The sequence below is a fragment of the Candoia aspera genome, chromosome 2 (assembly GCF_035149785.1).
Source record: "Candoia aspera isolate rCanAsp1 chromosome 2, rCanAsp1.hap2, whole genome shotgun sequence".
NCBI classification, from domain to species: domain Eukaryota; kingdom Metazoa; phylum Chordata; class Lepidosauria; order Squamata; family Boidae; genus Candoia; species Candoia aspera.
The window spans coordinates 245,380,426-245,406,958 of NC_086154.1; the positions used below are offsets into that span (position 1 = coordinate 245,380,426).

Here is a 26,533-nt window from a genome sequence, read left to right on the forward strand (position 1 = left end):
GTCTTCCTGTTATTTTTGTATTAAATTTGAAGATATTAGCATTTTCCTACACGTTGAATCAGCTGATCTGAACCTTCAGTTTTCTGTTTTCACTTTCCCTTGAGAACTGTCTACTGTCTCACTCTCGGTTTATGTAAACACACTTTGGAACTCTTCTGTATCTTTCACTTTCACTGGTTAAGCTCCTAATCCTCCATCTCCTACTGCGTGAGACATGGAGGATTTCAAATAGATTCTTTCTGACTTTCACCAGGATTTTAAAGAGATTTCTTCTGACTTCTATCAAGCTTTTATGCAAGATATCCAGGACATTCTGGAAAATATGAGATCTAAAATGTGCCATCAGGTTGGGGATGTGATAGATGAAATTGAGGAATTTAAGAGTGATAGAAAGGTGTTTTTTTTTTAAGACTGAGTTTGGGATTTATATTGAGATGCTGGATGAAGATTGAATAATGGAATTGGAGAAATCTAAGGGAGAGAGTGATCTGCAAGCCATAAGTAAAATAGATCTCCTGGTGGAATGCCATGAAAAGAACCTGGAATCTTTGAGGGGGGCAGTTGGACTGTTTGATTCTTTAAAGAGGAAAGTTCTGTGCACATTGTGGGGATATGTAACTGCTTTGGTTTATTTGAAGTGGGATAAGGGTTGAAAATGTTCATCTGGTTTGCTTTAAGGATCTGATTTATGCTATTTGCCTTTAAAGATTTGGATTTACTGTTTTGAATTGGCTTTTTTGGGTTTATTAAAAATTGGGATTATTAAAATTATTGTACTCTTAAGTATAATAGCAGACAAGTTATGTGTTTTTTAATTTGATTCTTATTACAGTAGACAGAAATGTATAGAATAATGGTAGGAAGGGAGTAATTAAATATGTTTTATCTTTTGAAGGGGAGAAAGATGTTTAGGAGGTTGATAAAGCATTTTTTCCCTTTAATATAAGGGGGAGGAGTAACTGCACTTAGTGATTTTTATTATGTGTTAAAGTGGAATGACTTAAAGAAATAATGTGCTGTTTTGGTTTAATATAGAGTAAGAGATTATGGAAATTGTTGTGTAACCTTGCTGTTAAGTCGGAAGCCACATCTTTTTGTAAATTTGAAAAAAAATTCTCTTGTGTTTCTGCATTTTTAGTTTTTTTTCTTTCTTTGTAGTTTTTGTACTGAAGAATTAGTTTTTTAATTTTTAAAAAGATTGGGCTGTTTCAATGAATAGCAGAGAAGTGCTGTGCTTGTATAAAGTCTAAAGTTTTTTTGCAGTGCACAGACCGCTTTTTAAGTACAGGAAAAACCTTTCAAAAATAAGGAATATATAGACAGAGGACTCAATAATGCAATAGAATCTATTTTAACAATAATTATCTTCATTTTCCTACAGTATATTTAATATGTTGATTATAAATCTTCATGAAAATTGTGAACCTGAATACGATGGCATAAATTATTAATGTCTGAAGAGTTGTTATAAAGGTTTGATATTTGATTGTAATTGTGGCAAGTGCTGAAAATCTACTTTCCCAAAGACACATTAAAGGAAAAGGTGATGCGAACTTCTATTTTCACTGAAAAGCTCATGTTCTCTGAACTTTTATCCCAAAGACTTCCAGTGATTTTTTTTTAATTCAATCTGTTCTTCATTCATGGATGGATGGCTCTCTATATCCTTTATATAGGAAAAATGGACCGGAATCAGCATCTGATTTAGCAGAGCTATTTTACAACATATTCAAGACTTCGAAAAGAATGAAATAAATATGAGTTAGAACATGCTCATAGTTTTAGATTTGGAGTGGATATTCTTTGCAGTTGTTTCCTTAAGGCTGAAGGCAGTGCATAAACATTTGAATACATGAGAATATAAATTCTGAGATTTCTCCACTGGTTTCCATGAACTGATCTTCTTTCTGTTGTTGTTGGCATTGAAAAATACTCTTTTCAAGCATAAATATTCAGGCAGTTCTCTTTCTATGTGATTAGATATCTAACTATTTTTATCTCCATTTATTGGATAATGTGAGCAAGATGAATGAAAACTACAAAGGAGTATAATTGTTAGTCAGTTATAGCTAGATGTGAATCCGTGGAAGTTTTCAGAGCAACTCATTTTTACAGATCAAGGTGCTGTTAAATAGAAAGCTGTAACATTTGATTCGTAACATAAAAAAGTCTATATATCACTTTGGAATTGTTCTGTATGCACATCAACTGACATTACATCAGCATGCTCAAAGGCTGACCTGAAAGTCCTTTTACCTGATATGTGGTCTGCACGCAGCAGGCTTACCCATTATCATATTTAGGAAATAACAATTTTTGACTCACTAACTTGGGGAGAATCAGTTTATCTCACATTCAAAACTCTCAGCTGATAGTGAATGATTTATTTACCAAAGTGAACAATAATTAGATTTCATCAGTGCTAAAGTTCAAGCAGATTAACACGTTTATTTTTAGAAGAAAGCATGATGGAGAATGCTCATTTTTATAGAGAAGAAAATATCAAGCAAGCAGAGCTAGCAAAAACTCGAGTAGGGCTACATCTGGGCTGCAAAAATCCAGAGGACCATTAGATGGTAGCAAACAGATACAGGAATCAAGCTCTTTGCTGCCATAGAATAGCTGTTTGGATTTTCAATGCCCATATTTGGCAGCCCTAATAAAGAGACAGTAGGATTAAGGTCCTTTGTAATATAGTCTTGAATCGAAAGCCCTGGTTCTCAAAATGTGGCTTGTGGAGTTCTCCTAGGTGGTCTCTTGCAACCTTCCCATGTTCCTGGGCTACAGTCCTGCTTCTGCCCCAGACATGCTGGGAGTCAGCTGTCAAGAGCCACCCCCGGTCTCCATCTTGCCTCTCCACCATTCTAGAGCTACCGTGCCCAGCTTTTCAGGGATGCAAGGGCAGAATGATGGCAGACGAAGCTGGCCAGAGGCCAGAGAGGACGATGTGTGCTCACATCAGCCTGAAATGCTGGATAGTGCCTCTCTGATTCCACCCACCCCTGGCCACCCAACTTCACTGCCGCTGTAACAAGTAGCAAAACACAACAGATTTTACACATCTTGTAGTTGTTGCGGGATGCTGTCAGATTAAGGGAAAAGCAGTTTTAACACTAGTACAGCTAACTATGACTTAAAAGGGCTGGAGCTGGAATATGGGGATTTTACAGAGAAAAAAAGGCAATTTGGATATGGTTGTACCATAATTATGTGCATGTGAGGAGACCCTTAACAGGAGAAGACATACATGAAGTTTGTAAAATTATTTATGGAAAAGTCTAGTTTTTCTTTTTGGAACAAACAAAATGTGTTGGTAAGAGGATAGGCCAAAAGTTCTGTGCACAAATCAGCCAATTTCAGGTGATGCATGCCTGAATGGAAACACGTTTGGACCAAAGCCAGGGTTCCCCAAAGTGGCCAATATTGATCCCCCAAGGGTTGATGAGACTATCAAAGATCAATATTAATGTTACTACTGTAATTATTATTATTATTTTTAGTACTATAGTATTAGTTAAAGTAGTATGGGGGTTGACGAACAATCCGAAACTTCATGAAGGGGTCAGTGAGCTGAAGAGTTTGGGGACCCCTGACCTAAGTGACGCTGCTTTCTTTGGACTGAAACGTGATTGTTCCAGGGAGAAGTGGTGGCATGGGGTATTAGTGGGAAAAAGCCAAGGACACGGGCAGCCAGGGGAGAAAGAGGAAGGGACAGGGCAGATTGGGGACAGGCAGGCTGGCAGAACATAATCTGTTCCTTTCTGGTGAGACTGCAGTAAGGAACAGGCGCATAGGCCAGTGCATCAATGATGACTGGAGAAGGAGAAGGGTTGGGTTGAAGATGCAATGGAGGCAGTGGGATGTGCTGGGCTGGGAGAGGCAGAAAGGGGAGGCACTAGAAAGATCAGGGTGGGCAGGCCAGTGGGAAATGCACGAGGAACTGCTGAGAGGCAAAGTACCTCAGCCTTACTCAAGTCCGCACACCACAGTATTTCACCTGCCACATAAAATCACTCTGGCGGCCCTCTGGATTTTGCACCATCTGAAACCCAAAGCAACTAGAATATTCCCAGTTTCTGCCTAACTGCAGCCAATCTTAGGTCCTTGGGCTTAGATTCTGGAAGAGATGATTTGCTATAGATTCCACACAACTATTTTCTCTTTTGTGTAGAACCCTAGCAATAGGAAATCGCAACAAGGCAGAAAATAAAAAAAATAAGCCAGTCTAGCCTGTTTCTCTGCCTTTAATAGGGGTTTACGTTGTAGAAAAGGGAGGAAACTTCACAAGGGGTGAAACTAAAATGGCTTTTTGAATAGCCAATTTCCTATTCTAAATGCAAAAGAGGGCAATTTTTAAACTTTTGAGATTCACTTTTTTAGCCTTATACAGGAATTCTTCTACTTCTAAACCCAACTCAATTCATTTCAGTGGTTCTGACTGCTCAGCCAGAGCAGTGCGATCTTAAACATGTTTATTTCTTTGTTCGCACTTCGACTTTAAACATGTTTACGTGGAAGTTCCAAGTGATTTCCCATGTTTTCTCTTAACACCCCGAGTCTATCCGGGATAGCTACGAAACAAACTTTCTGTGCTGTTCGAACTACAGGTTCCAGTATACAATTTCCTGGGAGTAAGCTCCATTCAGCACGATCGGGTTTACTTGGGACGAAATTTACATGGGACTTCTTTCGACTCCCCCTTTTCGCTTTTTGCAACCTTTTCGCTGCCGGGCCGGTAGGACCACATCCCTGGCCTCGGGGCTCTCCTCTCCAATGATTCGCTCAGCTCCCTATAAACCACGGCCCCTTCCCGCGCAGTCTTGGAAAGGGTTAAAGAAAGCGTCAGAGCCGAGCCCCTGACCCTCCCCCGGCCTGTGTGGAGATTGGCAGCGCTGCCTTTGCCAGCTGGGCGCGGTTTTTTTTCCAGCAGCATCGCGCAAGGGGGGTTGGGCATCCGCCGCCTTCTTGCGCTCTCCAAGGCCGCCGCTGCTCGCCCAGCTCCTTCCTCCTCGCCCTGCACGCCGCACAAGCTCGAAGATGGCGGCCCACCATCTCCTCGCCCGGCTGCACCGCTGCCTTTTGCCCGCCGCTTCCCGATGGGGGTCCGGGCGCAGGGCGGTGCCGCTCGGTCTCGGGGTGCAAGCGAAGGTAAAGCAGCCGCGTCGGCAGGTTTGGCTCGCCGCGGGGGGAGCTGCGGGCTTGCGGCAGCGTTGGGCTCTTGGAGGACCCTGATCCGGCGCCGGTCGGTGCCGGTGGATTCGGGCATCCTTCGCCAGGTTCCGGGCAAGCGGGGCGGGCTGGCTTCGCCCGGGTTGGCCGAGGGCGCGCGCAGGAGCGCAGCCGTCCACTTGGAGACCCTTTTCTCTAACCGGTCTCTTTAAGACCGGCTTGATCCGCGGCTCTTGGCGGGGGGTCAAGTTCAGCTCCGCGCCAGGAAGAACCTGAGCCTGCCCCAGCGGGGTCAAGCCGCTCTTGCGGGCAGGCGGGCCGGTTAGACCGCTTGCAGTCGCCAGTCGCCCTTCTCGCGTTTCTTTGAGCCCTTCTCCGCTGTTGCGCGGACTCCCCCGCCAGCTGGCTGGGCCTGTTCCGTTTGCTCCCACCAGGACCAGGTCTACCCCGCAGGGCTCGTTCCGTCCCCCCCATGCAGGGAGAATATCTCGCCCCCGCCAGGGCAGGAAAGGTGACCTCCGCTCCGCTGCAGAATGAATGACGCGCCGGCATCCTTCTGTCTCCCGGCTGGCGAGGTCGGCGCGCTACGGGCAGCGCGTCCTTGGAGGCGGTTGCAGAAAACGCGGATGGCGCGCCGGCCTGACCTTGAGGAACAGAAAGGGAGCTTTTCAGCTCTGCTTCCGCATCTCGGTGCTTCATTCACTTTGGTGGAGGAAAGGAGATGGGGATCCGGTAGGCCCGACCGAGACGCGGCTTCAGTGACACTTGGATCTCTTTGAAGCCGCTGGAGCGGTGGCGTTTTACAGCTCGATTCTGCGCATGGCTTACTCCGAAATAAGGGTTGCTGATCTTAAGTAGCCTTTCCCCGCTGTGAGGCCTTATCTGTGTGGAAAATGAAAAGTTTTTTTTTTTTTAAACTGCACCTCTCTTGCAGGAATAGAGGACTTCATTTTGTTCAAACTATTAAAACTGGGTTATGTGGCAGTTTGTTCTCTTGACTTGTTGCTTTGGGCTCTGACAGTGTTTTTCAAACTTGGCAACTTTAAGATGGGTGGACTTCAACTCCCAGAATGCTGGCTGGGGAATTCTGGGAATTGAAGCCCACCCATTTTAAAGTTGCGAAGTTGGAAAAACACTGGGCTACCATACCTGAGCTGCAAAAATCAGGATGACCAGGAGATAAAACTAAATCCTTGCTTGATAATAAATCCCATCACTGGAGTTTGCTTCTAAGTCAGAGTGTGTTAAGAATTGCATCCGTTATGGGTTCCTGGCACCTACTGATCTGAAAAAGGAGGGTAATAAATGTTCCAGTTCAGATGGAAGCTCCAGAAAGAAATAGTTGTCTTGGATAATGCATCTTTCAGTTTAATTTTACACATTATAAAATTCTTGTTTCTTGCTGTTTAAGCAAAGTTCCATGATGGTTAACTAATAATAAAGATAAAAATGGTGGAAGCATACAAATAATATAGAAATTTAAAAGAGTCAAGAGTAGAGTAGGTTTAGTCATCTGTCCAAGATAGGGCTGGAAACTTCTCTGCCACAAGGCTAATGACTTCCTCTGTTTCTGGTTTAAACAATTAGAAGCCTACATATATGACTTCTCCAGCCTGATGCCTTCCAAATGTACTGGGTCCACGATTCCCATGGACCATCCTAACTGGGATTTCTGGGAGCTTTAATCCCACACATTCTGAAGGCCATTGTAAAATAAAGCTTTGTTCAGGAAGTGTCTGTCTTCTCAAAAGCAATGCTTGAGGAGAAGCACAAGAGGATTGTATGTTGTTATTAGGTTTTTTGTTGTTAGGTTTATGTCCCTGCCTTTACTCCAGAAACTCAAGGTGGCATGCATAGCAGTCCTTCTATTTTTCCAACAGGAACAACTGTCTAGGTATTTGCAGCTGAGAGAGAATGACTGGTCTAGAGTCATTCATCAAGTTTTCATGGGTGGGATAGACTAATCTAATCCCATATCTTAGCCATTATGTTAGCGTTCTCTTCTGGGTGAAAGCTTACTTAGGATCTTGACAATGATCTAATTGGCCTCTAGTTAATCACTGATGTTTCTAACTCGTGTGTATTCAGAGCTATTTCTGTCTTCAGGAGTTCATAGATATTCTCTGAGAAGCCTGTTTAAAATTCTAGATCTTAGTACCAACCATGGTTCAAGGATGAAGAAGCTGTTTCTCTTTAGTTCATCCTCTTCAGAATTGATTTGTTTTTGCTTTGCTTTTTTATTTCTTTTTCTTAAAATTTTATACATACACAATTAATAAAACAAAAAACCTTTAAAAAACTTTAAGAAAATCAGAAAAGAGACAACCCCAAACTAAAAATATGAATGAATGAAGAAAAGAAAAAGAAAAAAGTCTATCTTATACTTCATACCTATCAATAGTCACTGATATATTCATCAATACACTACTATAATATGATCAGTAGAAAATATTATTGTAAAATATCACAGAATCTCTGGCCTAGTAACACACATTGTTGCATCCTTTGATTAGTAGAAAATACTCCCTTTTCCAAAGCAGGCAGGTCACACATTTCTGACAATCATTCCTTGACATCTGGAATAATATCACATTTCTAATTTTTCAATATTATTCTTTTAGCCACCCTAATTGATACAACCATAATTCCTGATAAACAGATTCCAAAGTTTTGGTATGTAATTCAACATCGCACTAACATTTTCCCATAAATCTGTTTATATACATGAATATACTATCCCAAAAAGATACCAGGTGATTGACCATATCACATGGGCCAATGAACCCTAGAGTTGTTTGTTACTTAATAGGTTCCCTTACTACTTATCGTAACCATCAAGTAGATTGCTAACCCTTGAGTAGAAAAGACTAGCTTCAATGTAGTACATAGCCCAAGGATAAATATTCAAGAATTTGAGTAGTGGCACAAACAGTTACAGTCTATTGGTGCATTCCCACAGGTGCTTATGAACAAGCAGAAGCAAGCCCCAGGATTCAGTGAGGTCCATTTCCTTGTTGCAGCCTTAGTAAGAAAGTCACAAAGTTAGCGTGACAGATTATTTGTTTATTTTACTGTCTCCTAGAATGCTGGTTCCCACCCTGTGGCCCATAACTGCAAATGACCCATAGTAATTATCAGGTTGGTCCTTTCTCTACCTGTGGGGTTATTTTTGGTGTGGGGAGAAATCAACTGCTTAGTCTAGTATACAGTCAGGGCAGGTTTTCTGGCGTACTACGTAAGACTTTTATTTTTGGAAAAGATCCTTTGTGCTATTGAAACAGAGCAAATGTGTGATCCTTCTTCTGTCAGTCTACACCAGTGTTTCTCAACCTTGTCACCTTTAAGATGTGTGGACTGGCTGGGGAATTCTGGGAGTCGAAGTCCACACATCTTAAAGGTAACAAGGTTGAGAAACACTGGTCTACAAGATCACCCAACTTGCGTGGACATGTGTTCTTTTAAGAGAGAAAGAAAATAGAGTACATGTCTCACATTGTTGTAAGTGCACTTTTTAGAAGAAAATGTTCAAACTCTTGTTTGGTAGTCCATAGAACTTTCAAGGAATATGACAAGGTTTGTATAAAGGAAAACGTTGGGAACTGTTTTAAGGATTGTTGTAGTCTGCTTCTTCTGTACTTTCTCTGGAGGAGGAAGGCTCCTTCCTTTGTTATCAGCATCAAAATGTCTGTCTTAATCCTTGGCAGCTTAGTGGCCCAGCCTAAATACTGTATTTTTATTGATTTGATTCCTACCTGCTGCAGTTAAGACTTGGTGGGTTGCAATCACAACAAATTACATGAAAACAACCATGGTACAAACAATGGAATGAAAAATAAGTGATCAAAAATAACATTTGAAACTGTGATGGAAGACTTGATTGTTGGTGGATTAGCATGCTGTCTAAACTCAGCTATGGTGGAGATTTTGGTGGCTGGTGTTTCTGTTGCCATCAGTATTGCTCCTGGACATGGTTTGAGATGCAAATCTTTCATAGACCTATTTGAAGATCCTTGGGACTGAACCCGTAACTTTCTATTTGCAAAGCATGTGCTTTACCACTCTCTTGCTCTTTTCTTAAATCCCAAGTTTTTTTATTTTGGTACCAGTGTTTTTCTAGTAACCGGGGTAAAATGGCCTTGTTTCTCAGAATGTTTGCAATCTGCAAAAATTTTGAAGTCCCTAATGAAAATGTTTTAATTTTTTTTTCTTTTCTTTTTTTGGCCAAGGCAGTTCTGCAAATATGTACTAGGCCTGTTCTGAAAGCTTATCTGATCTATCCAGGGGTCTTTGTAACAAGGCAAGATTTCATGAAAATGACAAATGTATATTGTGATGTCACGGGGCAAGCTGTACCCCATATATACTTGTGGTGATGTGATGCAAGTACAAAGAGGTGTATTGCATGATTTATCATTTGCCTCCCCTTATATACATTTTAGGGTGCATCTCTATTCTGCCAAGTGTGTCCAGGGGACTTTATTCTTGCAGGGCATGGGGAGTTACATGACGATTGTGTGCATGCTGCTTCTCTATCGCATACAAATGCATACACTTTTTATTTCCTGCCTGCTATATGCTTTGTGCTAAACCATAATGTGTTTTCTGGGAACTTCGTGGGTTGTGGAAACCTGCTCCTTCTGATTTGTGAGCCATAATTAATGGCTCAGTATGATGTGCGAACCAAGCCAATTGTGGCTTAATAAATCACTGTTACCAAACTTAAATAATGTTCTAGATATGATTTGACTAATGTGTATAATGTGGGTTCCTGAACTTTCCACTAAGAAGAAATTTAGATTTCCAAATTGCAGAATTAATGGGTATAGTGTAGTGACGGGTTAATCATAAAAAGCTCTTTGAGTTAGCTGGCACCGTTTGATTAGTTGAAAACTATGCTCTTGTTAGTAAAAGATGATGTACCGGTTGCTTGGGTGTTTTGTTGTTCTAATATTAATGAAATGTAGTATGTGCCATGTGATTTTCCATGCCAGGGAGAACAAACTGTTAGCTGCTTCTTTCACTTTCAAGTACTTTATGGCCTGCGTCATGCTGCCAGGCATACCTTATTAAGCACTTCATTTATTTATTTATAGAACTTACGTAGCCGCCTGTCTTACACGCAATAACCCTAGGCGGCTCACAACAAGAGCCGATCAAAACAGAAGATAGCACCATCAATGCTTCTATCCTATTTATTAATAATTTATTAATAAAGTGAACCACTTCTTCATCTTTTTTACTATTTCATTTTCTGAATAACCTAACAATGAATGCTGTGAGGTTTTACTTATCAGCCCATGAGGCATCTCAAATGTTTGTAAACTGGTTTAAATGTGGATTGCTGCTGGTGAGGTACTGCTTTGTGTCTACTCTTTAAAACTGAATTTATTTGTTTACTTACAGGGCTTATATGCTGCTCCAATTGAAACTGAGTGGCTTATTTTGTTTACCAAAATAAGATTAAAAAGTACAGAGTCTAACATACCAATATAATACAAAACAGTGCCAGTGATAATAAAACACTGTATTCATTCATGAAAATTAACATTTTTCATGGCCCCCTTTTAGTGACAGTTGTGTTGACATTCACCCTTGGAGGTTGTTGATATCATTCTTTCTTATTCCAAAATAATAAGTTGGTAAAAGACAGGATTTATTTATTTAGCTCCTAGCTTTTGACAACTTGTCGCTTTAGTTGACAGTTTCTGGCAAGAATGTTTGTGAGAATATGATTCTAAAACAGGTCAAGCAGCTTAATCCTAACTTGGAACTAAAATTTATTTCTTTTGCTCGAAATGAAAATTGCTGCCTAGCATTATGAGCGTTATTGATGGCAGTACCTCACATCAGTAACTGATGAAGAAACTGATTCACAATCCGGAGTAGTTGAACTGGAATATTAGACTGAATGGGTTCTTTGGGTGTGTCAACTGCAAGCATTGTTCCAGGCTTAAAATAGGTTCACCCTTGTTCTTGTATGTCTACGAATTGCTTAAGATGCTAATACTTGTCTATGAAGCTGTGGTTTCTTAAGAATAGGGCCATCCATAGACAGAAATGTTGCAGTTATGTTTTTTGAGCCTGTAAGAAATTCCTCATTTTTGACCTTTTGTTTGCTTAAATAAAGAATATTAATATTTGTAATACTTCTGTTTTTCTAGCTGTGCAGCATTGTTGTTTTGAATAATTAAAGAGTAGCTAATAGTGTAGTAGTCCCAGAGTTGTTACTACTTGTCTTAAATATTTGTTCTGGGGATTTTAAGAGCTAGCCATTACCCACTAGGTTTATGTATGTCTGTTTCATATTCCGGTAAATAAAGCAATATTTCAACAGATTTTTTGCGATCTCTGAATAAAGAAAACACTATCTCAGTACAGGAGGAAAACATTTCAAGCAATTCCTAAGAAATATCAGTAGTTTTCTTAGTTAATTTCTCTTTTTTGAGGTGCTCTTAGTGCTAAATAACATCTGTTCCAGAAAGCTGAGAAGACAGTTCCAAGTATGTGATAGCAGTATCCAGGGTTTCTCAACCAGGATTCTGTGGAATCCTAGGGTTCCATGAAAGGTCACTAGGGGTTCCCTGTGAGATCACAATTTATTTAAAAACTTATTTCAAATTCAGGCAACTTCACATTAAAGAGGTAAGTTTCATTCTTTACTTTTAGTTTAAGGACACTGTTAATGCATATATACAGGCCTACCCATGAAACGTCCAACAACCTAAGAGACGGCTTTATACATGGACTTCACCAGATGGACAACACCGAAATCAGATTGACTACATCCTTTGCAGCCAAAGGTGGCGGACATCTGTACAGTCGGTAAAAACAAGACCTGGAGCTGACTGTAGTTCAGATCACGAACTTCTTCTTGCACAATTTAGGATCAGACTAAAGAGATTAGGGAAGACCCACAGATCAGCTAGATATGAGCTCACGGATATTCCTAAGGAATATGCAGTGGAGGTGAAGAATTGATTTAAGGGACTGGACTTAGTAGATAGGGTCCCGGAAGAACTCTGGACAGAAGTTCGCAGCATTGTTCAGGAGGCGGCAACAAAATACATCCCAAGGAAAGAGAAAACCAAGAAGGCAAAATGGCTGTCTGCTGAGACACTAGAAGTAGCCCAAGAAAGAAGGAAAGCAAAAGGCAACAGTGATGGGGGAGATATGCCCAATTAAATGCAAAATTCCAGAGGTTAGCCAGAAGAGATAAGGAATTATTTTTAAACAAGCAATGCGCGGAAGTGGAAGAAGACAATAGAATAGGAAGGACAAGAGACCTCTTCCAGAAAATTAGAACCATCGGAGGTAAATTCCAGGCCAAAATGGGTATGATCAAAAACAAAGATGGCAAGGACCTAACAGAAGAAGAAGAGATCAAGAAAAGGTGGCAAGAATATACGGAAGACCTGTATAGGAAGGATAACAATATCGGGGATAGCTTTGACGGTGTGGTCAGTGAGCTAGAGCCAGACATCCTGAAGAGTGAGGTTGAGTGGGCCTTAAGAAGCATTGCTAATAAGAAGGCAGCAGGAGATGATGGCATCCCAGCTGAACTGTTCAAAATCTTACAAGATGATGCTGTCAAGGTAATGCATGCTATATGCCAGCAAATTTGGAAAACACAAGAATGGCCATCAGATTGGAAAAAATCAACTTATATCCCCATACCAAAAAAGGGAAACACTAAAGAACGTTCAAACTATCGAACAGTGGCACTCATCTCACATGCCAGTAAGGTAATGCTCAAGATCCTGCAAGGTAGACTTCAGCAATTCATGGAGCGAGAATTGCCAGATGTACAAGCTGGGTTTAGAAAAGGCAGAGGAACTAGAGACCAAATTGCCAATATCCGCTGGATAATGGAAAAAGCCAGGGAGTTTCAGAAAAACATCTATTTCTGTTTTATTGACTATTCTAAAGCCTTTGACTGTGTGGACCATAACAAATTGTGGCAAGTTCTTAGTGGTATGGGGATACCAAGTCATCTTGTCTGCCTCCAGAAGAATCTGTATAACGACCAAGTAGCAACAGTAAGAACAGACCATGGAACAACGGACTGGTTTAAGATTGGGAAAGGAGTACGGCAGGGCTGTATACTCTCACCCTACCTATTCAACTTGTATGCAGAACACATCATGCGACATGCTGGGCTTGAGGAATCCAAGGCTGGAGTTAAAATCTCTGGAAGAAACATTAACAATCTCAGATATGCAGATGATACCACTTTGATGGCTGAAAGCGAAGAGGAACTGAGGAGCCTTATGATGAAGGTGAAAGAAGAAAGTGCAAAAGCTGGCTTGCAGCTAAACCTCAAAAAAACCAAGATTATGGCAACCAGCTTGATTGATAACTGGCAAATAGAGGGAGAAAATGTAGAAGCAGTGAAAGACTTTGTATTTCTAGATGCGAAGATTACTGCAGATGCTGACTGCAGTCAGGAAATCAGAAGACGCTTAATCCTTGGGAGAAGAGCAATGACAAATCTCGATAAAATAGTTAAGAGCAGAGACATCACACTGACAACAAAGGTCCGCATAGTTAAAGCAATGGTGTTTCCCGTAGTAACATATGGCTGCGAGAGCTGGACCATAAGGAAGGCTGAGCGAAGGAAGATCGATGCTTTTGAACTGTGGTGTTGGAGGAAAATTCTGAGAGTGCCTTGGACTGCAAGAAGATCAAACCAGTCCATACTCCAGGAAATAAAGCTAGACTGCTCACTTGCGGGAATGATATTAAAGGCAATACTGAAATACTGTGGCCACATCATGAGAAGACAGGACACCCTGGAGAACATGCTGATGCTAGGGAGAGTGGAGGGCAAAAGGAAGAGGGGCCGACCAAGGGCAAGGTGGATGGATGATATTCTAGAGGTGACGGACTCGTCCCTGGGGGAGCTGGGGGTGTTGACGACCGACAGGAAGCTCTGGCGTGGGCTGGTCCATGGAGTCACGAAGAGTCGGAAGCGACTAAACGAATAAACAACAAAAACCCATGAAACGAATATAATAATTGTGTAACTTCTGGCCTATACTTGAGCCTGAATATGCAGGGGTTCCCCGAGGCCTGAAAAACATTTCAAGGGTTCCTCCAGGGTCAAAAAGTTGAGAAAGGCTGCCAATAAGGAATAGGCATAATAAAGATGGGCAATGTGAGATATGTCAGCTGGGGATGATGGAAGCTGTTGGAAGCACACTAAATAGGATAAAAGTGCTGGAAGCAATATTATGCGCTCCTTATTGGGACCTTCACCAAGACAGCACCCCTCTAGGAAAATGGCTGTTATGCTTCCCAAATGATTTTTCTGCTTCCATGTGAATGCCAATTCAGGTAGTTCAGGATGGTTTTGTACAGAACTAATGTAGAGTCAAGCTCTTAATATCCTTATAACAGGCAGTTTCATATTCTCTGCTACTTTCCTCCTTTGCCCTAAACCAATTGTCCCCATCAAGAGCAGTGTTTTTCACACTTGGCAAATTTAAGATGGGTGGACTTCAACTCTCATGCTGGCTGGGTAATTTTGGGAGTTGAAGTCCATCCATCTTAAACTTGCCAAGTTTGGGGGGGAAAAACTGCTCTAGAGCATTCCAGATGCAGCTCGTAAAATTTCTAGCCTTGCTAGGACCCCAACATACTGGGCGGGTCAAGAATTTGTGCTGAGGGTAGCATGTACTGCTCAGGTCTGGATGGGCTCTTTTCTACCGGGTGCTACAGTTTATTATATGATCTATTAGATTTGTGTCCCCCCTTTTGTTTGGGAACTCAGAGTGGTGTATGTGACATTTCCCTTATGTTTTTTCCCCACAAGAAGGAAAAGATGGGTTGGATTGAGAGAGTGACTGGCCCAAAGTCACCAGGAAGCTAGAACGTGGGTCTCCCTGCTACTAGCCCAACACACAGACTCTCAGTTGTTGGTTATATGGAATTAGGTCTTTTCCTCAGCAGCATGAAAGGTCTGGATCTTTCTTTCTCAATATACATGTTTGTGGTCTTGCCATTTTTCAGAGGATGGCTAAGACCGTCCTCTTCTGCCCAGCAGGTTATAAAAAGTAAATGTGCACCACCAGAAAAGAGGATGCAGACTTGCCCAAAGATATGTGTATGCTAATATATGTGTGAATGAGGTATGAAATTATATATGATTCAAGCCATGATTCACATGATGTGCTAACTCATAAACCATGGTTTACAAATCACAAGGGCTGTGCTCATAGTGCCGTACATGCTAAGTGAGAATTAAAGAGACCAATTTATCGTGTAATGCGATGTGAGAACTGAGCCTTTTTTATTTAAATAGAAATGAAATGTATAATGCCATGGTGAGGAAGACGATTCTCTTGCCTGTCAGTCTGGTGTTCAGATCCTTACTGCTGATCAGCAGCTTCTCATCTTACAGTTCTTTAATTTTAAATTGGATGGGACACCTCTTCTACAGTATCTGACTGCACTCAGTAAAATAGGACACATGGCTGCCACCTTCCAATGCTTGACATTTGCTTTCCTTTAATCTGAGTTCACGTATTTTTGCATGTTTTTTCTCATACACATACATATTATATATATAATTGTGTGTGTATGCACGTATATGTATATATATAATATGGTATGTGTGTATCTGTCTATCTTATCACAAATGTTATATTGTTTGGATATTTTTGTTACCCAGAACACCTGCTGTTTCAGCTCATCATAAAAAAAAGCAAGGTGTATAGAAAATCTGAGATTTTGTCTGTAATTGAGGTCCCTTTAGTTTCTGAGACTTCACTGGGCACTGTAAACTCTGTTGTATATACCTTTATGAGATGTGGTCTCATAAAGGTTTTTATGTTGGCACAGGGAATTTTTTTCAATCTTAAAACCAGTCTTACCCATCAAGAAATTCTTGATTGGACGAAGTCATATTTTTGGTCAGCATCTTTGTTTTTTTCGTTATTTACTTTAATTTGAATTTGCTAATAAACCAGGAAGATGGCTAGCATATAAATTGAGGAAAGAGAGAAGAAAGAGATGTGTGCTTTGTCAATTTTTTGAGATTCCTTTATATTGTAAGCATGAAAGGGAGGTGCAATTAGTTTCTATATGATCTAGATTTAATAATAGGTAAAGACTGAACTAGTAAATTATATGGATCCTTTTCTTCTTTTTTAAGTTTTAGTTTCATACAGTATATATACATACACATATATAGTTTTTATTTTTGTTTATTAAATTCATTAGTACAATAAAAAGGATACTGCAATCCACGTTTTAGAAATGTATACATTTTTAATTTTATTATGACGTAAAGCTCTAATGTGCACTTTGTGCATATTTTGCAGTTCTAGATCAGTGGAAATTGCTTCGTGTACATCTCTGTATGTTATTCCAAGAAAAAACTGCCAAGAGATCTGTTACTGTGACTAAATGTATAATGTAGGATCTGTGACATTCTCCCTCTCCATTTTTTTCTTTCTTCACTTTTAGACTTGTGGCTGCTATTTTTCAACCAGTTCCTGTCACAATACCCAATTTTATACTGATCCAGTAGAAGCAGTAAAAGACATACCCAACGGGTCCACTCTCCTTGTTGGTGGTAAGTAGTGAAATTCCACTGTTATTCCAAGATAAACTACAGGGATTCCAAGATAAACTACAGGGAGTCCTCACTTACCGACCATTCATTCAGTGACCTTTCAAAGTTACGGGGATGCTGAAATAACTTTATGGCCCATTTACAACCTTCGCAGTGTTCCTCAGTCACGTGATCTCCATTACAGTCAGCATGTGTTGTCCTGTGCCTGGGCTGTGGTTTTTCTCCCCCTGACTTGCAGAGCAGAGAGACTAGAGAGAAAGGGATTTCAAGAGAGTAAGCTTTTTGCTCTTCTACACATTGAAGCAATGTGATCGTGCTGGGAGCCACAGGTGTGCTATGCAAACAGCTTACAGTACTCTCTAGAAATCTCTTATTCTCCAATCTCTCTGCTCTGTGGAGAGGCGGGAGAGGAAAAAAAAAGCCAGTGATCTCTTTAGGTAATCTCTCCTTTGCCTGATTTCCCCCCCCCCCCCCGAGTGGAGAGTTTGGAGAGGAAGAGATTTCAAGAGAGTAAGCTGTTTGCGTAGCATGCCTGCAGCTCCTAGCCCCAGGCTGTGGCACAATTGCATTACTTTTGATGTGTACAAGACAGTAAGCTGGCACTTGAGCATTCCAAAGGGCGGGGGAGTGGTTAAGAGGGGAACAAAACTGAAGGTATGAAACTGACTAGTCTTGTCTCTTTCCAGCCAGAAAGCACAGTCATGGTCACTGAACTTAGCAACTGCTTCGCTTAGCAACTGCTTAGCGACTGGTTCGCTTAGCGGTGGAGTTATCAGTCCTAATTATGGTTATTAAGCGAGGACTATCTGTATGCATTTCGATCTGTGAATATCAATGTTTCATGCATCCCTCTATAAGAGATACATCTGGATTATCTACACATAAGATATATGTATGGGGGGTGGTTGTAGATGCTTTGGCTGATCTCAAAAAAACTAAGCGGAATAAGACCTGGTTAGGACTTCATTGGGAGATCACCACTGTGCCACTGTCTTTTTCTGAGATATATTTAGCTTAGTCTACAGCTTGGTGATTTCCTGGAAATCAAAAATATATCTCAGAAGAAGACAAAGGCAAACTCCTTCCTTACTGTTGCCAAAAAACCCAACTTGGACTTACACTTGAAATGGTAGAGCTCATCTTGAACAAGACTTTGCCTTGTGCTCTAAGACTGCAGAACTACTCAAGCATGTAGGAACTGTATGTTTTTAGTGAGACTGAATATACTTGTTCTGTGTATAATTTGGGGTAAAATTAAGGTTGAAAAAATACTTAATATTTCAAAGACAGAATGGGCTATTAGAATGAAGATGCTGTTTTCATACCACACAAAAATCCTTAGATGCCGAGGATGTTAAGGTTTTAAACAGTGGGTGCACACCCTAAGATCCCAGAAACAGGTGACCCTCTAGAAGTTACCACTCAATACTGTCTTCTGAATGTGATGGTGGAAGAATAATAATTTTGATTCATTTAATTAAAATACTGATTTAAATTAAATCCCAGTTTAATTTTTGTTCTGCCTCTAACTACTTGTTTGTCTTGATCCTATTGAATAGACTTCTGGTATAACATTCAAAAGCCACATGTGATTGTTGCCTCAAGTAAGGTTGTTCAACACTCCCTATTCTTCTTGTAAATACTTTTTCTTGCTTCTATAACTGTATGACCAAGAAAATTGCTTCAGCCTGGAAAAATGGGAAGAAAATAATTTAGTACATTGTTTTAGTGTGAAAGCTGAGGTGTGACAAGCCTGTGTTCTCAGAAAGAAGAAAGCAATGAAAATTCAATAAATGAGGAAAGCATGATCAATGTTAGCAAAGAGTGAGTCTGCATTCTGAATACAGGTAGTCCTCACTTAGCAACTGCCTTGAACAGCGACTGTTTGCAGTTATGACGGTGATGATAAAATAACTTCGCAACCAATGCCCATATTTACAACCTTCGCAGATCTGTAAAGCAAAGGAAGGCTGAAGTAAGATTGTAAGCATAGTCGTGGTCACATGATTTTTCACTTAGCAACCACTTAATGACTAAGCTGCCAGTCCAAATTGTGGTCGCTAAATGAGGACTACCTATAGGCATTAATAAATCTATTATAATAATTTGGTAGGCCCCTTTCCTGTAAACAGTTTTGGCTTCAAAAACTACCGCATTTATTATAACGGGAGCTTTTGTGGATCTCAGTCAGGTGATGTGGATCTCAGTCCTCCCTTTGCAGAAATAGTCTGGGATTCAAGGTGTTAAAGATCTTTCACGACTCTTCAGTGTATAACATTCTTATATATTCCCAAGAAAATATTTTCTGTTTTCACTTATCATTCAAATCATCCCCCTGGCCCTTCATTTCACAGTTCACATCTCATTGAGACGTTAGGGTTTGGATTATAAATGAGTCACAATATGTGGTTTCCGCAGGCTTCTTCAAGTCTCCTGTGCATGACAAACTACTGTATGGGGTGTCTCTGATGATTGAACAAAAGTTTTGCCTGCTCCAAAATCCGAGATACAGGATGTGTTCTCCTGAATTGGGAAATAGAATTGGGTCAGTGGATCAGCACGGGAGAACTGTGTTTTTGAAACAGAGTTATTCACTGATGAACTGTTTGTGTCACATAGGTTTTGGGCTCTGTGGCATTCCGGAAAACCTCATAGGAGCTCTGTTGAAGACTGGAGTAAAAGGGATTACCGCTGTCAGTAACAACGCAGGGTAGGTCTCTTCTTCCGGTGCCAGTTATTAGGATTATTTTAGACATCCCTAGTAATCCTACATGGGGAAGAAATTCCTTTGCCTTGTAAAGAAACTCTTTTGCGACTTGAACTGAGGAGGCCATTTTTTTTTCCTGTGAGTTCAGTTAGGTCTGAACCTTGGTTATATTCTTCTCTCTCTCCTTATTTTGTTGCACCTATTAATGACGTGATTACATAGCAGTGGTACGTAATCATGTCATAAACAGGGCTGTTGTCATTACTATTGCAGAGGGTAAGTTATTCATTCATTTAAATATCTGCTATAAACTTCAGTTGGTCACCCATAAAAGACATCTCTTTGAAATAATAAGACATTTGATAACAGAATGCCAACGCATGAAATGAAAAATCTGCTGTCTTTCAGACTTTGGTAAATACCAAAACATTTCAGAGTTTTTTAAACAGGAGTAGTAGAAAATCATCAACATCTTATTACCATATTCAGTTCAAGTATTCATACAGTAAGGCAGAGGTTCTCAAACTGCAATTCTGCAATACTGTGACACCATAAAATGATAAAATGAACATGTGCAACACCCATCGCTATGCATAATGACCTCATTGAACTTAGGGTTTGGCAAGAAATAAATTCACAATTTTCTTCAATAATTCAATTGTAATCTATATATACAATAAAGCAATGATATAACTTTGCACCTGTATAATATAAAATAGTTTAATTGGAAATAATCAATCCCCTCAATAAAACATAAAACTGTATTTTTAATGGGAAGGATGAATTTGCTTCCTTGTGCATAATTGTTCAAATCTGGGCTTCATTGTCTCATTTACCAAGTCTTGAAAAATGAAGGAAATTACCTTAAACTTCCTTCTTTCCAACTGCTTGTAACTTGCTCCTTTGAAAGGCAAACGCAGTGGGATGAAAACAAAAAGAACACACAGCTTCAAAAAGGGCTCTGGAACCATAGAATTCGTTTTTATTCAGAATATATTTACATCACACTGGTGAGCCTGCTCCTGTGAGGAAGGCCCGCTCCCAAGATCCTCCATCCATTGTCTTGTGACCCTCCCGGGACTCATGGTCCATGCTTTGAGAAACATGGCCTTCGTTCCAGGTTCAAAAAGCTCCTTGGCCATAGAACAATCCAAGTTTCTCCCATAATTTTGTTTCCGTGCATTTACTGTTCAGCACAGCATATCCTGGTAGCCTTAAAAGGCTTAAGGTGATGGACGAGGAGGACCTGTTGCCTGTACTACTGTGAAGGAATGGCAACACAGAAGGACTTCTGTCACCTCTCTCAATCTGGTTCCGGTAATATTTTTGGGATATCTGCATTTATTTCCGTATAGATATTTGGCAATATCTATACAGGAGGAAATAATCTCTTATACTAAATCCCTCAACAAAGCAGAAATTCAGATGGCCTGAAGATGCAGAATGTATACAGAAAATGTATACCTGGATTTCCCCCTTCTTATATGCTCAGCTTTAAAACACTGCTAAGATGTTCCCATCAGGGCAAACTATTGTTTGAGTCAACCACACTATTTTGAAGTAGATTGTGGGTCATCATCTCAGTCGTTTCGGACAATTTCTGATCATAGCTAGCCTTGATTCAGACATTGCATCTTAAACAGAGGTTAGGAAAATATGGAAAGAAAAGGGAGCTGTAGTGTGATGCTTGAATCAAGCCAGAGATAAGCATGATACCAGTTTTTTTCAGTGGATTTAGGCACATTCAATACAAATAGATGGGTTTGCATATGGTGCTAACCATAATGTATTTTTACATAGTGCAATGTATAAACCTGGCTGTTGTGACTTATTCAACAAGCCATGATAAAACATTATGGTTTTAACATTGCAGAATGGCTAGTTTTATGAATCAGGCTTTAGTTCCTTTTGTGTCTTGCCCAAATAATTAAAGCATAGGTGACTTATTTACTTATCTGTTTAATTAGGGGTGCATTGCCTTGGAAATAATGCAGGGCATTCTTAACTCTGGTAGGGAGTGGATCAATGGAGGAATCCTCATACCATACTAGACAAATGGCTGTCCAATCTTTTCTTGGATCCTCTGGAATCTAAGCATTAAAAATATTTTTAAAGGAAAAAAACCCCTTAAATTAATAACTGTTTCATTATACATTATATACAAAACATTGAATACTACATTTTCCTTTAAATAAATGTTTCCATGGATTTATCGATATAGGTGAGCATCTCAGATCAAATTTTGTAAGGATGTGAATTACTGTTTTATAGAGTAGAAAACTTGATTTAGACTTGCTATTTTAAAACCTTCTTTGAATGTAATACTGAGGTTAAACATTAATAAAATTTTCTCCCTTAGTTATCAGCGCTACTGTTGACAGTGCAATGAAATGATCAGATAACTCCAATTTTTCGATCATTCAAACACTTTTTAGCAATTTTTCATTTCCCAGTTTGAATATCGTTTTCAGAAACATGACACTGTGCACCAGAATTGCGTGAAACTTCACCATGATGCTTATGAAATACCAGAATTTTCTCCAATTCCCTTTGTTGAGAGTTGAGAAAGGTTTAGGAACTGCTGTAGAATTGAGAAATTTGGTATTGTATTTTGTACTTCTGCCTTTTCAGTGTTGAAATCTTTAAATTCATGCTAGTAAATTCCCTAAACTGTTACCAGTGACCCTTTGTAAGAGGCTTTCTCTTTTTTGTTGTGACTGTTAGCTAACCCCAGACCTTAAGTGTCGAATATGTACTTGGAATGTGGCGGGTGAATGGACAGGAATTAATTACTAAGGACAAAAGGCCTGATGTAGCAATGGAACTTCTACATCCATGGATACAGATGTAGAAGATAATGAAGTGTCATTCAGACTAATTTTTCTATAGTGGTAGGCAAGATTAGAACAAAGTGCCCCAGTCATAGTTTAATAACTGATAAATTTCACACATTACACTTAGGCAACGTTTTCATATCATTGTTTGTTGAACAAACTATAGTGGCATGGTTCACAAATAAGTGAATCCACTCTGTATGGATCAGAGTTATTAGACAAAGTCAAAGCCAAACACCGTTATGCCTTAGTTTGATGTATGAACCAGTATTGCCAATAAAATTCACACATCACATTGTTTTTTGTTTCTTTGTTTGTTTTAGCTTAGTATATTGGCGAACCCAGATTTTATGGTTTGTAACTGGTTTGCGGTTTGTATATGGTTTACATATAATATACTGTGTGAATTCAGCCAGTTGTAGTTTATTCAATAAAGCACAGTTAAAGAAACCATAACATGATGTGATGCATCATGCTAGCTATAATATACGAATTTTTGCACAAGTAATGGAAAAAAAGATCCATATTCTCATGTACGCTCGAACTGAAGAGAAGGTGCTGATTAGCTGTGGATCACCAATTTCACTCTACTGTGTCAGCCATAGCTTCCCTGGGATGTTTTCCAACTGATTTTGGCATATTGCTGCTTCATGAAGTAAGATTTATGGAAGAAAACAGCCTAATTGCCTAGGACAATTGATGACATGCTGCATAGGGTTACCAACCAACCACATGTGAGGGAATGAGCCCTCAAATGTGTTGAGGTAGTTACTTTCTCCCCAAGGTTCAGGGCAACTGCTTCAGGAACCTTCCCAGGTTCTTCCCTGTGTATATAGTATAGTCATGCACAGTTGTTTTGCTTTGCTAGTAGTCATAGCAAACATGAGGTCTGCCACCTGGGAAACCTCTTGAAGTAGCTGCACAGAGCCTGGGAGAGGAGGTGGCTGCCTCAGTGTTTTCCTTTGCCGCAGAGCATATTGTAAAGCTTGCGTTTGAATCTTTTGCATAATCCTGATAGGTACATTAAAATAGCGTGAGCATATAAAATGAGAAACAGCGATGGTACAGGTAGTCCTCGCTTAACAACCATTCATCTAGTAACGGTTCGGACATACGATGAAAATGACTTATGCTCAGTCCTCACACTTATGGCCATCACAGCGTCCCTGCAGTCATGTGATCATGATTTGGGTGCTTGGAAACCGGTTCGCATTTATGACCATTGCTGTGTCCCGTGATCGCCATTTTTGACCTTCTCAGCTGGCTTCTGGGAAGTAAAATCAACAGGAAACCGCACAATTTGCTTAACAACCACATGGTTCACTTAACGGTCATGGTGATTCACTTAATGGCTGCCACAAAAAGGTCATAAAATCAGGTCAGATTTGCTTAATGACTGCTTTGCTAAGCAACCAAAATTCCAGTCCCAGTTGTGGTAGTTAAGTGAGGACTACCTGTACAACATGAGTATATAATATACTGCATCCTGTATGAGAAGTTTTGGAGAAGAGAAGCTTGTGGGGAGAAATGATCTCTGTCTTCAAGTAGCTGAAGGGCCATCATGTACCAGACAGGGCAAAATTGTTCATGGTTGTTTCAGAAGACAGGACAAGGAACGAGGGGTTTAAATTATAAGGAAGTAAATTTCAATTGGACTTCTGAAAAAATATTCCTAATGGTAAGAGCTATTCAACAATGGAAAAGACTGCCTTGGGAGGTGGTAGAGTCTCTTTCGCTTGTGTAATATTATCTTTGGAGCCTGAGAAAGATTCACATTTAAACCACCTGAACATTCCTCCTTTAGCAGTTGAGAGAACAACCACCTAATCAGTCCATGCATGAACTATGAGCAAGAGATTTAAAAAGCTTCCTCCTTAGAAATCTGAAAGATAAGCTGGGTTGTAATTGGAAAGACTCTTCATTTGTGAGTTTTCTTTGACCTTATCTTACCCTCTTTCAACAAATCTTGTTAAAGAAACTCTGAAACAGTCTTGCTTTCTGTGGAGGCAGGATGGCTAAGAATTGACAACTGGAAGTACTTAGACAGTGGCTGGATGGCCATCTATGGGGATGCTGTGGAGGTGGATTCCTGCACTGATCGGGGTTGAACTAGACAATCCCTTCCAAGCCTTACATTCTATGACTCTATAATTCTGTTTAACTACTAAAGAGTTTTTAAAAATGAAACAGTTAGCAGCTTAATATTGTCTTGTTAACCAATAGATGTTTGGCTCTTGTTTATGAAGTGATCCTAAATGATATACAGTTAGTATTTCTCTGCTAACACATAATAGATCTGTAAAATGTGTAACTGAGACATGGATGGATTGGAAGGGGGAGCAGAGATGTGCCCACATGGGTTTCAGCTGTGACCTGGAGCAGGGGAGGTAGGGTGAGGTGGCAGCTGTCATTCAGGAAGCCTTGACAGCTTTCAGAGGTTCTGTGCTGCAGATAACCAGATGTGAGATCCTGTGGCTGAAATTAGTCTGTAGGAAGCAGCTGGGTTTGTTCCTGTTGTATCAGCTTCCCTGCTGTGTAGCAGTGACCCTGCCTGAGCTGCTTGATTCCACTGCTGGGTTGACAGTGGAATCCCCAAGGCTGATAATCTGTGGGGATTTTAACCTGCCCCCAGATGGCATTGAATCGGGAGTAGCTCCAGAGTTAATGACAACTGTGAGCTTGACCCAGATCAGCAGGAGCCCACCACATACCAGCAGTCACACATTATATCTGGTTTTATCTTGGGGCAGCTGCAATGTGGTCTGAGGGTGGAGAACATTAGCATCAGTCTTCTGTCATGGCCAGATCACTCTCTGATTGCTTTTTGCTTGCTGGTGTTCCCTCTCCCCTCAAAGGGAGATGTCCTATTAGATCAGTCCCCCCTAGAAACTGGACAGATTTCAAAGTGAGCATGGGGGTTTTCCTGAGAAGTGGTTGTCTGTTTCTCTGAGGCCTTAGTCTCTTCCTGGAATGGGGAGGTGATGAGGGCCTTACGCAGGTAGTCCTTGCTTAAGGATCGTTCGTCCAGCGGCTGTTCAGAGTTACGACGACGCTGAACAAATGGTAGTTATGGTGGGTCCTCAAAGTTACGGCTGTTGCAGTACCCTCACAATCAAGTGATCAAAATTTGGGTGCTTGGCAGTTTGACCACATTTATGACTGCAGCATGCACTTCAACTCCCCCCTCTTGCCTATCCTCCCCCATCTCTGCCCTTTTGGCTGTTCTGCACTCCACTGCCACCACCTACCCCTCCCACCCCCCAACTGACTTTCTCTATCTTCTTTCTCCTGCTGCTAATGAGGTGCACATGGCTGAGGCAGCTGCTGGCCCTTCACGAGGCCTCACCCTTCGCATGAGGGCATCATTGGACCCAACCATCTTAGTCAATTTTCATCCACTCTCCACCTTCCCCCTTTTGAGGAAGATTGTTGAGAAGGTGGTCAGGTTGCAGTTGCAGAGGTCTCTGAGAGAAACAGAGTATCTGGACCCTTTTAAGTCGGGATTCAGGCCAGGACATAGTACTGAGATAGCAGTGATTGTGCTGGTTAATGACCTATGCCGGAGCTGGGATGGGGTAGCGCAACCATCTTGGCTCTCCTTGATCTCTCGGTGGCTTTTGATACCATTGAATGTGATATCTTTCTAGACCAGCTGTGGGAGTGGAAGTAGAAGGCACAGTGTTATGGTTCTCCTTTCTCTATGATTGATTCCCATTAGTACTGGTGAGGGAAAAAGTCAAGTCCAACACCCCTGATTTGAGGGGGGTTACCAGGCTTGACACCCTCTCAGCCTTCTTGTTTAATATCTAAATAAGGGTGCTGGGAGAGGTCATCCATCAGTTTGGGGTCAGGTATCATCAGTATGCCAAGCAGTGCTCTTAAGACCTTGTCCCAGTCCTGGAGGCTGTTGGGATCTAAATGGGCAGGAATAGGCTGAAGCTCAACCCTAGCAAGACTGAGTGGTTGTCGGTTCTTGGATCACCCAGATCCAGGGTCTTCTACATCTCGTCTTCAAGGGAGGTCCATTGCCCCACTTGGGGCTGATGTGCAATCTGGGGATCCTTCCAGAATCTCAGCTCCTGCTTGAGGAGCAGGGGGCAGCTATCTGCCAGTTGGGCTGATTCCTGACCAGAAGGGCCTTTGGTCACCTTGCAAGTAGGTAGTTGTAATGTACTGTATATGGAGCTGCCCTTGAATACTATTCAGAAGCTACAGCTGGTCCAGAATGAGTGAGGGGTAAGCTTGACT

At 40.8% G+C, this 26,533-nt stretch overlaps 1 protein-coding gene across 1 annotated transcript in view; it reads left to right on the top strand.

Moving 5' to 3' along the window:
- The first annotated feature begins 4,968 nt into the window (after nucleotides 1–4,968).
- Nucleotides 4,969–26,533, top strand: part of OXCT1 (3-oxoacid CoA-transferase 1) — a 73,782-nt gene continuing 52,217 nt past the window's right edge. Inside the window, exons 1-3 of the mRNA XM_063295706.1 lie at nucleotides 4,969–5,148; nucleotides 16,636–16,744; nucleotides 19,364–19,454. Of these exons, the coding sequence (XP_063151776.1) occupies nucleotides 5,038–5,148; nucleotides 16,636–16,744; nucleotides 19,364–19,454 (311 nt within the window). The 5' untranslated portion in view covers nucleotides 4,969–5,037. The remainder of the gene's footprint in view (nucleotides 5,149–16,635; nucleotides 16,745–19,363; nucleotides 19,455–26,533) is intronic.